General features: G+C 39.8%; 1 protein-coding gene across 1 annotated transcript in view; it reads left to right on the forward strand.

The window, feature by feature from the left end:
* The window catches only part of ANTXR2 (ANTXR cell adhesion molecule 2), a 122,574-nt gene that overhangs the window by 18,917 nt on the left and 90,711 nt on the right, over positions 1-12,946 (forward strand). The window contains exons 8-9 of the mRNA XM_082050326.1: positions 9,609-9,669; positions 10,762-10,857. Of these exons, the coding sequence (XP_081906452.1) occupies positions 9,609-9,669; positions 10,762-10,857 (157 nt within the window). The remainder of the gene's footprint in view (positions 1-9,608; positions 9,670-10,761; positions 10,858-12,946) is intronic.

Consider the following 12,946-nt stretch of genomic DNA (forward strand, 5'->3'; position numbering starts at 1 on the left):
ACACAATTTCTCAGGCATCAGGTAAACTCTAGAACCAGTATTGGACTCTGTCAAGGAGGGGAGCAGGGGAAGTTTGTAGAAGCAGATAATGTTGCTGTTCTGAACACTGCTTATTTTAACTGTTTGATCACTTATGAAACTATGACTGGAAGAATAATGAGAAGAAGCCATTAAATTAAGGAGCTGGGAGCCAAGGTGCTGCTACCATTTAGCTCGAACTCAAACATGGAGCCTTTAGACAAGACAATATGCCTCTACTCCATTGTTGGAGTTGTTTTCTAGTGCCCTGCCTGCTTGTCTGCCCTAACCCAGTTTGATTGAGACTGTATCTTTCATAAGGCAAAAGTTTCTGTAATTTTCCCAAAACACTCTACTGTAAATCAGTATGTTGTTTTATTTCCAATTTTTCCTGCAATTTTCTCATGTTTTGCCTGCTTTGATGGCATGTTTCTGTGCATGGGGTTTGCACAGCTCAGCAAATATGAATCGCTTTTGTGTGCCGCGTTCTGAAAAACAAAACCAGTGAAAGATGCTTGCTTCCCCTTTTGCTTAAGTGAACACAAATCCTACTGATTTGTGAGTGAAAGTTGTCCGCTTGTCTCTGCAGGCAAGGCTCCTGCCTTTTAAAGTTACATTAATGGCACTCACTTCAGTAACATTATTAGAGCATGTGACAGTTCTAAGTAGACTTAAACACATTTTTATACTAAAGTGAGTTGGCAGCACTTAATACAGGAAGTTAAAATATATGTTGCACTTAAGGAACCCCACAAAAACTTATCAGATAAGACTTCAGGAACTGATACATGCAGAACTTAAGAGGAAGTAGTCAGTTTAAAAACAAAAAAAGTTTAGTCCAGAATTGTTTTATCTTTAATTGTTACAAAATTTCTTAAGAATTCTACCTCAAAAGGAATAGAAATAGAATTATAAAGCGCTCTTTTTGCTTATTTTGCAAGTCCTCAGTTTTGAATTGGTCATTTTATGTGGGAAAACCACCCTTAAACATACTGGAAAAAAAATGATTGAGGCATGTAAGCTGAGCAGTTGCATCACCTAGAGTATTTTTACATAGTTCTTTGGAATCTAAATTGTCTCCAAGCTGGTTGAGCGTATCAGGGAAAAACGTCAACCCTTACCATAAAGTTTTAAGTTTGTCCAGAAAAAATTGCAAATTCATAGATAATATTGCAACAAAATAAGAGACTCATTGAGTCTGGGATCTCAGTGTACGCATGAAGAGACAGAACACAGTAGAACAAGTTACTAATTGCCTGTGAACAGTCCCCCTGCAGCTGTACCTTGACTACTGTGTTCAGCTCTACAGATCTCAGTCCAGGAATGGTATGCACAAAAATTGGAGGAAGGTTAGCTAACTGGCCAGCTACAATAGTGAAAGGCATAGTATGACAGAAAGGAATGATTCCTGAAAGAACAGAGTAATACATGCAATGGTACCTTACCCCACATGATCAGATATCTCAGTATCTACTCATGTATCCATCTCTTGGTGAAAGGGTAACCTGGGGGAGAAGAGACCTCAGTGTTTGTAGGGTGCAAACTCCAAGGCTGAAGTAGAGTTACTTAGAAGCATAAAATGAGCATACCTAGGAACAGTAAAATTGAACAAAGGATTAAAAGTATCCACGGTCCTTTAAGAAAATATATTCATAACATACCCAGTGGCAGAGTCTTGCTAAAGTGGTCTAAGCAGGTAGTGCTGTAAAAATCTTACTGTGTAATTGTAAAAATTAATTCCAGTAAAATTCTTGTTGGTGATAGAGGGAAGTCTGCTCTGATTGTAAAGAACAGTCAGCAAAATCCCTTGAGAATTGAGATTCATTTGAACAATGGTGAAGGATATCTATTGAATATGGAGAGAGTTTCCATGTCAGGTAGATGGTACCTGTATCAATCATTGTACGTGACAATACATTCCTACCTTTGAGTTAGATGGATTGATGACAAGCCAGATCAGTGGGGGCCGAAATGAAGCACTGCATAAAATGTATGTGATAGTGTCATGCTCAACAGCTCTCAATGCCTAGCTAGTCACTTATCTTCAATGTGGTGATAGTCACTGTCACAACACTTGTACCCTGATACTTCAGCAGAAAGTGGAGCCAATAGCCTGTTGACAAGACTTGATGTAAAGCAGGCCTGTACCTATAGGCCTTACAGTCTAACAAAAAGTCAGCAGGGAGAGAGGCACAGAGAGAGAAGTAAGTGACCCATGTTGGACAGTGAGTTGGTGCCAGAGCAGGGAAAAGAACAAAACCTAGCAAGTGGTAAATAGTTGTGCTGAGGTAGGCAAGAGCTGTTTCAAATTAAGAACAATTTTAAGCTTTTGGGTTTGTAAAACTTACTGCAATGACTTTACAAAAATATGTTCCAGTCTCCCTACATCAATTTTTGACATTGCACTAGGGTTATAGTAAATTACTAAACTTGTAGGAGTCTATCAACATTTCCCACTGTTACCTGCTTTAAGGCAACAAGACAGGTTGGCAGAGTTCATATTTATGGAGAATGGGAAGCTTAACAACTGCAATACTTAGTGCACCAATGTTAAGACGTTCTGGTAAATGCACAGTATCTCTAATGTGAATGTTTACCGAGCCACTTGTATCTAAACTCCTTGTGTCTCACTGGCCAAGTTGCAAGCAACTTGATTATTGAGTAGTAATCAGGGACTAAATGATTTTCAAGTAGTCAATATTTTTGCCCTAAGCCAGCTCAGCTCACTAGAGCTGAAATTCCTCCCTAGTCTACCTTGCTTAGAGTATGTTGAGACTGCTCCCCCTTTTTTCCTTAAATTATGTCCCTCAGCTGCAGATGAGGGAAGAAGGGTCAGGCAACTACTGCATGCTCTTAAGATTTTTTCAAGAGAAAAATCAGCTTAAACAGTTCATTATCAATTATACATCAACTTAATTGGATCATTTCCTGTAGGAAGAAAATATGCTCAGTTTATGCACTGGGAATCCAGGAAGTGAACTATTAAACATTTAAGGAGGTGGGGGGAAGAGAAATGCAACAAGTTATCATTAAAAGAATTATTCCGATTAAATCAATCATCTTTAATCCCCTTGGATGGTCTAATAATCAAGCTGCACTGGGTGCAAGGTTTAGAACTAACATTGTGCTATGTTTTCCATGTGATTGAGACTGAGTAGATAGTTTTGGGAATTACTGCATGTAGTTGTTAAAAGGAATCAATGGCCTGGAATAGAATGCTTTCTGCTCTACCCTTCACTGCTGTGCAGCCCTTAATTTGACATTCTCTGACATATTACAAACCATATAATGTTCTCCTGGAGAACGGAGCTTGATAAGCCAGCAACATGACTGACATGGTTCCAGTTTGTGTGAGCATGCATGTGCCTTCTGATCTGGATTTGACTTGTCAGTTATCCCTGCATGGCTATCAGTTCTATTACATAAGAGATGCTGTAAAACTTGCTTAAAATGAAGCACTCCCAAGTCCAGTTGAAATCTAGTATTTCCTTGGTGATAAGTTTCTTCGAGCCAGATTTTCCTTACTAATAATAAAAAAAAAGCAAGCTAAATAGCCCAAACAACTTTTTTCCTGTTACAGAAAATAATAGTTTCTCTTGATTCTTATTTATATTACTTGATAAATAATGGTTTTAGGGTTGTTGTTAATAATTTGGGGGTAAAGGTTCTGATGCTGTTAAAATACACATCTCTTATGACCCACAGTCTTGTCATCTACATGTAGTTTACACAGTGACTGCAAATGAGGTACTGCTTAGACATTGTATAATTGGAATATTCTCACTAACCTGACACTGCACCAGGCTTCTCTCTGATGGTTATTTTATGCAAGACCATATGTCTCAGGGATTTTTTTTTTTTTTCATTTGGATAGGGGACAGGATAGCAACCTTCCCCCCACCTCCTTTACCCTTGCTCTTTATCTAAGGCATTGCTGAGCAGTGTCAGGACATAGGCTGAAACTGGCAGCAAGTTGTAGTTAAGAGCACAGATGTTTGGCAGCAAATAGAGGTGAATCCCATTAGGAACTGCTGTAGTTCGTTTGCCTGGAATTTGATGGAGAGAAACATCAAAACAGAGTTTCCTATGAAAGCATGTGTTTCATTCCAAGTTATCTTGAATTGTTTTCTGTTTAGTGTGAGGTGGTCCTGTTGCATTATTGTTTTCCTCACAGATGAGCACTGGGGAAAAAAAAAAAAAGGTAAATTATAGGTCTTGCTTTAACACCGTAGAGACACGTGATGTGGGACTGACTCATACATGTAGTATGGAATCTCATTTTGCATATGGATCCTTTTTTTTAAAAAAAACAAACAAACTGCATTAAGTTCAGATTATAATGTGACAGACCTTATGACACTATTTGAAATAACACAAGATTTTCCTTTGGAAACAAGTGATTACCTTCAAAGAGTTTAAACATTAATTAATAAATGGAGAAGGTGGCCTGTCTAGAACCTAAGGTGTGCTGTGAAGGTGCTTCTGAGTTAAGGATACTCAAGTGTAATTGATGAAATCAAGGGCTCTACTTATATTCATTTTCTCTTGTAACCTGCTCCAGGTCTCTATATTTAAAGCCTAACTCTACCACAGTATAAGGGGACACAACTTATAATGATATTGGCATACAAACAGCCTAAGTTTTTCACCACCTTGATTTTGCACATGTTCATTTTTACATGCTATAAGGTTCAACGAATGCAGTATGAAAAATACTGATCTGTGGACACTTAGCATTTCATTCTCCAGAACAAAAACAACAAATGAGTCCATTGCACCCATTAAACACCTCTTGCTTTACTTTAATTTCCTTTTTACTGCCTCAGCAATAGTGGGAAAAAAGTTGTAAGATACAGGAAAAAAAAAAGAGGAATAAAGCTGCCAACAGTACTGCTAAATGACTCATAGAAAAACAAAACACATGGAAACATGAGTTAAGCCCAGTCCTAATTCAGCCAATCAGCACAAATGAAAGCAAAATCGTTTTAGAAACTAAACTAAGCACCTGTGTAAACTCAGTTTTGATAGGTTTTGCTTGACTCACTCCAGCCAGATAGGCTACTAGCCCAACCTAGCTCAAAATGACTAAAACAAACAATAGTACAACACTGTTTTCACTAAACATTCTTCTGAAGAGTTTTACAACTTCACACTGGGAAGCTCGACAAGATATCAACTTACCAGAGAAGGGACTAACTCAAGAACATTGTTCCACAGCATCATTAGGATGAGGGACAACAGCCATAGACTGAAGCCTAGAAGGTTCCATCTGAATATGAGGAAAAACTTCTTTCCTTTGAGGGTGACAGAGCCCTGGAACAGGCTGCCCAGAGAGGTTGTGGACTCTCCTCTGGAGACATTCAAAACCCACCTGGACACATTCTTGTGCAATCTGCTCTGGTGAACCTACTTTAGCGGGTGAGTTGGACTAGCTGATCTCCAGAGGTCCCTTCCAACCCCAACCATTCTGTGATCAGACAGTTTCATGTGGCTCTAACCCAGAGTTTCCACACCCCGCATAGACACACTGTTACAACTATGAGCTCAAGCAGCTCAGTTCCTGCCTACCACTTAAACAGATGCTCCCAAGCCCCAGTTGTACCTGTGTGTGCCGTTCCCTGATTTGCACTTAATGGGAGATAAAAAGTGTAGGCAATCCCTAATCAGGAAACAGCTGACAGAACTTGATTATTACAGCAGGCAATTAAAAGAGACTTGGTCTACATGCACAGATTCAACTGAGACTAGTAATGCTCAAAGTAGTTTTAAATGCTCTTATGTTACCAGGCCCCTCTCAGACACTGTTTGCAAGTTAGCTGTAGTGTGTAATAGAGCCATCTTCCCTTCCTGCCCCCTTCTTTCAGTACATTTTATCAAATGAAGTATCTGTGTTCTGCAGTCACTATTATAGGCTTGTAGGTGGCTAACTTGTGTATATTTACCACTTATCTTGATAAAGGGCAGAATTAAAGGAGATGCGGCTCTTCTTGATGCAGGTTTCATGGTTAACTGAGGCGCTTGGCACTTAGAAAAAGCACATCCTCTCTGTGTGTCAAACTAAAACATAGCTTCTCCAGTTTTAATTATGTTTGTAGTTTGCCATGGTTCCTAGATGTGCTCTCCTCACAGCTAGTTGAATGTATTTTTCTTACTAGGTGTTTTGTTTATAGCATCCCTAGAGAAAATGATAAATCCCACATTTGGAAGGGAGTGACAAAAGAAAAGGGAGTGGAAGTCTCCAGAAAAGCCACTGTTTTGAGTTTGTTTTTAAACTAGCATTTAAGGCTTTTTTAGTGCTGTTTTGCCATGTTTCTGAATTGTACAGCACACATTTTGCAGTGAGTGTATGCATGACTGGCTGGCAGTGTATCAATAGGCAGTGCTCCAGGCACAAACTCAAGAGTGCAATGAGCAGGAGCTAATACTGCTGTAAATATATTTTTGCACACAAACTGTGGAAGTGATTATATTGCTCTGTCAGCATGTTTGTCACGTCTTGCCATAAGTGAGTATAGCAAAGAAGATTATTTTTTAGAGGTGAACATTTTCTTCCTCTTTATGATGCATTTGTTTTATTGCAGTACATACCATTTTGTTTATGGAACTGTATTGTCTTCCCCTGTAAAGAGTCAAGCCAGCTTGATTTGGGATTGGCTTCCAATGAACAATGATGTAAACAAAGAGGAGTATGTTTGAAAGTGAACTGTAGGGTGTAAAGGTCACCAGTGACTCTGCAAATACTTAGTTGTTCTCAGTTATTAATAGCGTGCCAAGTCTGATCAAAATGTGTCAGAGCTCTCTTCATCTAGCAGTTTATGATTATCCTAATCCAGAAAGCAAACACACATCCCTATACAATTTTCTAGTTTCAGAACAGTAGACTTAAAAGTTGTTATAGTGATTCAATAAATAATCCAGCTGTGCTGATGACCTGCCCCAAATTCTGAACTCAGCGTACAGTTTCAGGGAGGAACAGATGTCATGGGAGTTATGATTTATGGTGCTGACTGCTGCCAAAAACTTTTGAACTGCATACTGGGGCTAAGCAAAATCAAATGGTGCTGTGAAACAAACTGACACTTAGCGTATTTTGTTAATTGCTGATGTACAGTTGGGTTGCTTATGGCTTCTTACTAGTACATTATTCTCACAATTTCTTGGAACATGAAATTCATTAAAGTGCTGGAAGGGAAAGTTGTTGTTTTATCCTGCATATAACACTATACCGCATGGTACAGCTCTGTTCCACAGTTATGTTCTATGTGTATGGTAGTAAAAAAACTTTAAAAGCTGCAGGAGCCGTACTGCTTTACTGTTCACATTCTAACAACTTTTAAGAAGCAGTAGCAAGAGTGAAAAGTGAGGCAAAGCAGAGCTGGGCCCAGTTTGTGTCAAGTTAAAGAGGCACTGGAAAATGCAGAAGGCACATTTTCTATGGGGAAAAAAAAATGTTTGCATAAAGCAGTGGCAAGATTAATGACACAGCAAAATTCATAAACAGAAGTGGAGTTTGCAAAGACTATAAACCACTAGTAAGTCTTACGCCATCTCATTACTTGGCTGCCTTTTTGTAACTTATTGCAGGTAGATCCGCCTTTTGTATGCTAGTGCAATTATTTGTGTAGGTGCTTTGTTTCTGCAGCTTAAATCTAACAAAACTAGAACCTGTTTTTCAATTCAGACACCTAAAGGTTATAAACTGACAACATTTCTGTAAAATATCACTAATTGAATTAAATGTTTATAAAAGATGAAAATACTAAACCACTTATATAGGAAGTGGGCTGTGAAGATTATGCAAGCCTTTGGGAACCTTCTAGTGGGAAGTGTGTGGAAATACACGCTACTGACAAAGACTGATATGGATTTTAAGTACTACTTAACAACCAGGTTGCTCAGAAAGAAATTTTTTAGGTTAAAAGTAGTCTCAAACTGAAAAGTTGATGAAGTGGATGGACTTCTTACAAGCATTTTAGGAAAAATTTACATGTGTTGTACTTGTTTGTGCCCAAGGAAGATTAAACTTCCCTTGAACACAAACTGTCTGTGCCTTGTAAACCTCTGAAATTGCTCAAGAGATGGAGATACATGACAGTAGGACAGTGTAGGACTTAAATAAAAAATCTGAACCAGCTAGCTGGTTCAAGAGCTAAACAGTTCCAGTTTTGATTGCTGCACACTTCACTGCTGTTAGTGAGCTAGTAGAAAGCATTTGACAGTAACAGTTCAGTACGTTGAGAGTCCTCTAAAGAACCGAGCCTCTGAAAACTGTGTGTATGCCAGACTTTACAGGACTGTTGTGCAAGGAAGATGAATCTCGTTTTCTGTATGGGACATCAAAGCTTTGATCCAGCAAGGAACATCTTTAACTGTAAGCCAGGATTTCATCTCATGTGATTAAAGTTACACATGCAGTTAAAGAATGCAATAGCTGGCTCACCGACAGAAATGGGCAGCCCAGCAGCTGATTTACAAGTGACCTTTTTAGAAAAAGAAAGCTTGTATGGCCAAATAGCATCCCAGCCTACATCAGTGAGTTTACATCAAAGATGACTCTGCTTTTGAGTGCCCATGGGATATCTCAGATGCCTTTATTCTCATAACTTATGCTCTCGGAAGTATTCTGAAATGATTAACGAGACAGGGGGATTAACATTTCAGTAATATTAATAGGTATCACAGCTCCTTCCTGGACAACAATAACAAGGGAAACATGGGGCCCCACTGTGGGATAGACATTCTAGCAGTGGGAGGAGTATGACCTCACAATCAGATTCCAGCAATAGTTGTAGTCAGACAAGCTTGACCCATTCCTCCTGAGAAGCACCATTTTAGCCTGAAAAATGGTCTGCAGTTATCAACACCTGGGTGCTATTTATGACTCTGCTTAAGTGTCCATGAATAACGTGATCACTTGATGTATTTGTAAATGATAAAATGTGACTTGGCTGAAACTAAAAGCTAGTGTCTGGGACCTTGTAAGTACAAATAGTTCAAACGTGTCTAGTTGCTCATTCACCTGTAAGAGTATTGGTTTGTCCCAGCCTTTTAGAAGAATATTCCCTGAATGGCTGGAGAATCAAAACAGGCTGACTGGTATAGCAGTGAAAAAACCCATCCAGCATGGGGTGTTCCTGTTGTGCTTTATGCAGAGCAGGATGCCAGCACTTGGAATAATTCGCACTTGGTTTGACCCACAGATTGTTGGAAGACCGCTTTTGACTGGATTAGATTTTGTATCACACTCCTTGTGACTAATTTTTGGCTTAAATTTTAGGATTGGGGTTCATGGAAAATTCAGGTTAGGAATCCTGGCAGAAATTTAAAGGCCAAAATCAGACATTAGTATGTTTTGAAGACTGTCCTAGATGTAACCAACTAATCCAAGTCTTAAGAATTATTAGGAGACTGTGCAGGTGTACCGAAGCTTTACGTGGTCAAGGCAATGTCTTACATTCACACTTAGGCAAATCAAGCCTGTAGTTGTGCATGTGCATCTTCTAGAGACAAGAGCTTGTTTTAAAATAATATTCCTCACTGAAAAAAACACTCTGAAGCCTATTTATGACTAGTTTCCTCCTTTGCAATAGGTTTTGAAGCAATCATGCACTGAGATTTTGTATTTGGAGCCATCCAGTGTCTGTGTGGGAGGTAAGTTTTTATAATTCAAAAATATTCAGTTATGGGTCTACAATTTCCATATTTTACCCAAGGGAAAACCCTACAGGTCTCTAGAATAAAACACCTCTATCTAAAAAAATCCTGAAGGAGTTAAGATCGATCAGATCCTTCTCTGTTGAATCACTTTTCTCCTCAGAAGAGCTGTCTTCCAGGGCCTACTTTCATAATTTAGGTAACTCATGTAAAAGTATGAGGGACATTTATCTGACATTCTCCCATTAGTCATGCTCTGCATTTGCCCTTGTATTCAAAGCTATGATATATATTCTCTGACACTTACATACTGTTTTACCTGTGGTCACTGAGTTAAGTTCTGGGAATCTTGTTAACATATAAACCCTGCCCTGAATCTGTGGAGTGTAAGCAGTAAACATTTGACGGCATTTTTGAGCAGCAAGTGGTAATACATTTATTAAGTAGAAGAGGTGCACAAAATTTCAAGGGCTTGTCTTCTTCCTGTGTTTCACAACCCACACATAATTTGAGACCAACTGAAATAAGGTAGTTGCAAAATCTCCTTATTTTGGTGTTTTTATAAAAACAGGGATCATCTCAATGAAATCAGTGGCCTTGGTAAACAAAATGTTTTCACTCCTCCTCTGCACAATTCACAAATACTGTGGCCCTTATGCAACTTCCAGAGAAACAGTACTGAGAAGGAATGTTTTCTTCATCTGGCACTTTAAGTGGTCCTGATCCAAATTTGGGGACTTGTCTTGTTATGAGACCCAGATTTCTCGTTTGTCACAGTATTCACTGAGAAACTTTTTTTTACTGTGCAACTGAGACCCAAGGAATCCACTTACCCTGATCCTGTTGATCATCAGAATCAACTTCCATTCTAATAGTGCTGCCTCAGTGATAAAAATTTGGGAACAAATCTTTGTTTTTCCTATAGTGACCTAACTGAAGAATTTAGTACCAGAGGTCAATTAAAAAGGTGACCTAAGTTTGAAGCATTACTACATTGTGTTTAATTTATTGCAGGCTGTATTCTCCTTGTAAAACTTATTGCATTGCACTAAAGACTGGTGATTTTTTTTGTTTTGTTTTTCTCTCCAGAGGAGTTTCAAGTTGTTCTTAGAGGAAGCGGTTTAACCCTTGGTGGAAAAACTGATGGTGTAACTTGTACCTATAAATTGAATGGAACTACAATTCGTAAGTATTGAAGCTGGAGATGATCTACCTTTATATTTCCTAATAAGTCAATTATTTTGCTTCTAGTTACCTCATTTAATTAAAATCTACAAAGAAAACTATGAAAGAGCAGGAAAAGAGGAAAGCTCTGAGGATTACTAAGAGGATGCAAATTATTTCACATCTTGCTCAGTGGTTTGAATTGGCTACCAATTGCCATTAGCTATAAACTGTGACTGGTGTTTGGCAGCCTAGCTGGCTGTGTGAATTAGCATGGTGATAATTGTCTAGCTCCCAATGTTAAATAAGCAGATGAAAAACCCCCATAACTGCAGAACGTATCAACCAGGTGCCCCTTCTTGTAAGAAGACCCAGACCAAGACACAGGCCCTCTTCATGATCCCAAAAGGCACTATTTTCCAAAGTGCACTTTTTATCTCAGAGCATCCATGCCCATTCTGTCTGGTGTACCAGGTATGTAGCCATTGTGCTGTTGGTCTCAGGGGCATGGCAGGACATGGGGGCCCCTCCATGACATGGAGTCCTTTCCCTGGAGCTCCTGCTACAGCATAGAGAGAATAAAGCCAAGTCAGAACAGTTGTTACTATTTTATCCCTGTATTTTGATGTGGTTCATCAGCTCAGTGTCCCAAGCAGCACTTTGCTCCAGAAACGAGTCTCACTGTAACCAGATGCCTAACTGGACTCTATTTTCCTGACCGGTGGAAAGGAAATCTGTTTCCAAGTGACCATGGCATCTTTTACAGGCACTTTCCCTGTAGCTTTTTTTTTTTTTTTTTTTTTTTTTTTTTTTGCGGGGGGTGATCCAGTTGGGTGGTTTTGATTTTTAATTATTAGTACTCACCATTGGCCAGATGTTACAATCCTTAGTTCTCCCTTTGTCAAACTGTAAGTGTCATTGAAGAAATTTTTCTGAGTGGAAGGCTGCAGAAGTTAGAAAAGCTCTGAAAATAATTGAGATGTAGTGCAGACTATTTTCTTCTGATTAAGTAAGTATGCTCATGGAGAATTTAACTTCCAGCCAAATATTCAGAACTTAGTCTTCTCTTGCTTAGTGTACTAACTCACAGCATGGCAGATGAAACATCATGCCAGAATTTGGATTAGTCTCCTTTTGCTGCCCTGTTCACTGAACTGGCACAAGGTAGATGATGGTGGAAAAAGTGCCATTAATGAAAACATCTGGCATTTTTTATATCCAGAAACTAAACTGGATGGCTTGTATAAGTACATCCAAGTTCTTGTTCTAACCAGTATCCCTTAGAAGCAAGCCAGACTGGAAAATAAAAAGTGGACCTGTAGGGAAAAAAAAAAAGCCTCTCCCCTCCCCCCCAGATACTAGAATGTCCTGAGTTGGAAGGGACCCACAAGGATCATCAAGTCCAACTCCTGTCCCTGCATAGGAAAACCCCACAGTTCACACCATATGTCTGAGGGCGTTGTCCAGTCTCTTCTTGAATATTGACAGGCTTGGGGCCATGACTACCTCCCTGGGGAGCCTGTTCCAGTGCTCCATTACCCTCTGGGTAAAGAACCTTTTTCTAATGTCTAACCTAAACCACCTCTGGTACATCTTCCTGCCACTCCTTCAGGTTCTGTCATTGGTTGCCAAAGAGAAGAGCTGGCAATGCTGTGCTTGATGCACCCAGGACACTACAAACCTGAGCTGGCTCTGCCCAGGTTGCTCCTGGTGTGCAGAGAGCAGGGAGGGCAATGCAAAACTCAGGTCCACCCACCTGGGTCCAGATCATCTAGTGTTCCTACTGAATTAACAAGCCCAGGTAAAGTGGCATGGCTATGCTGTCAGCAATCCCGTGCTGTATGGACCAGCCAGCCTAGCACCCAGCTAGCTCAGTCCTGCCTGCGCCATGAACTGGTTGCATGGGAAATATGCCTTTGGACACTTTAGCCTCAGGTCAAGGTCAAATCCCAGCCCCTCCTGCTAAATGCATTCACATAGCTGGCTCAGGTAGTCCTTGCTCTGCCCTTCCCAGCAGGATTCGAGGAGCAGCAGCTCCACAGCACCCTCAGCCCCCACTGCTGCCGGTACCCACTGGCCTGATAAGCAGGAAGAGTTCTGCACAGTCCAT

This window comes from Streptopelia decaocto (assembly GCF_964273445.1).
Source record: "Streptopelia decaocto genome assembly, chromosome: 4".
NCBI lineage: Eukaryota > Metazoa > Chordata > Aves > Columbiformes > Columbidae > Streptopelia > Streptopelia decaocto.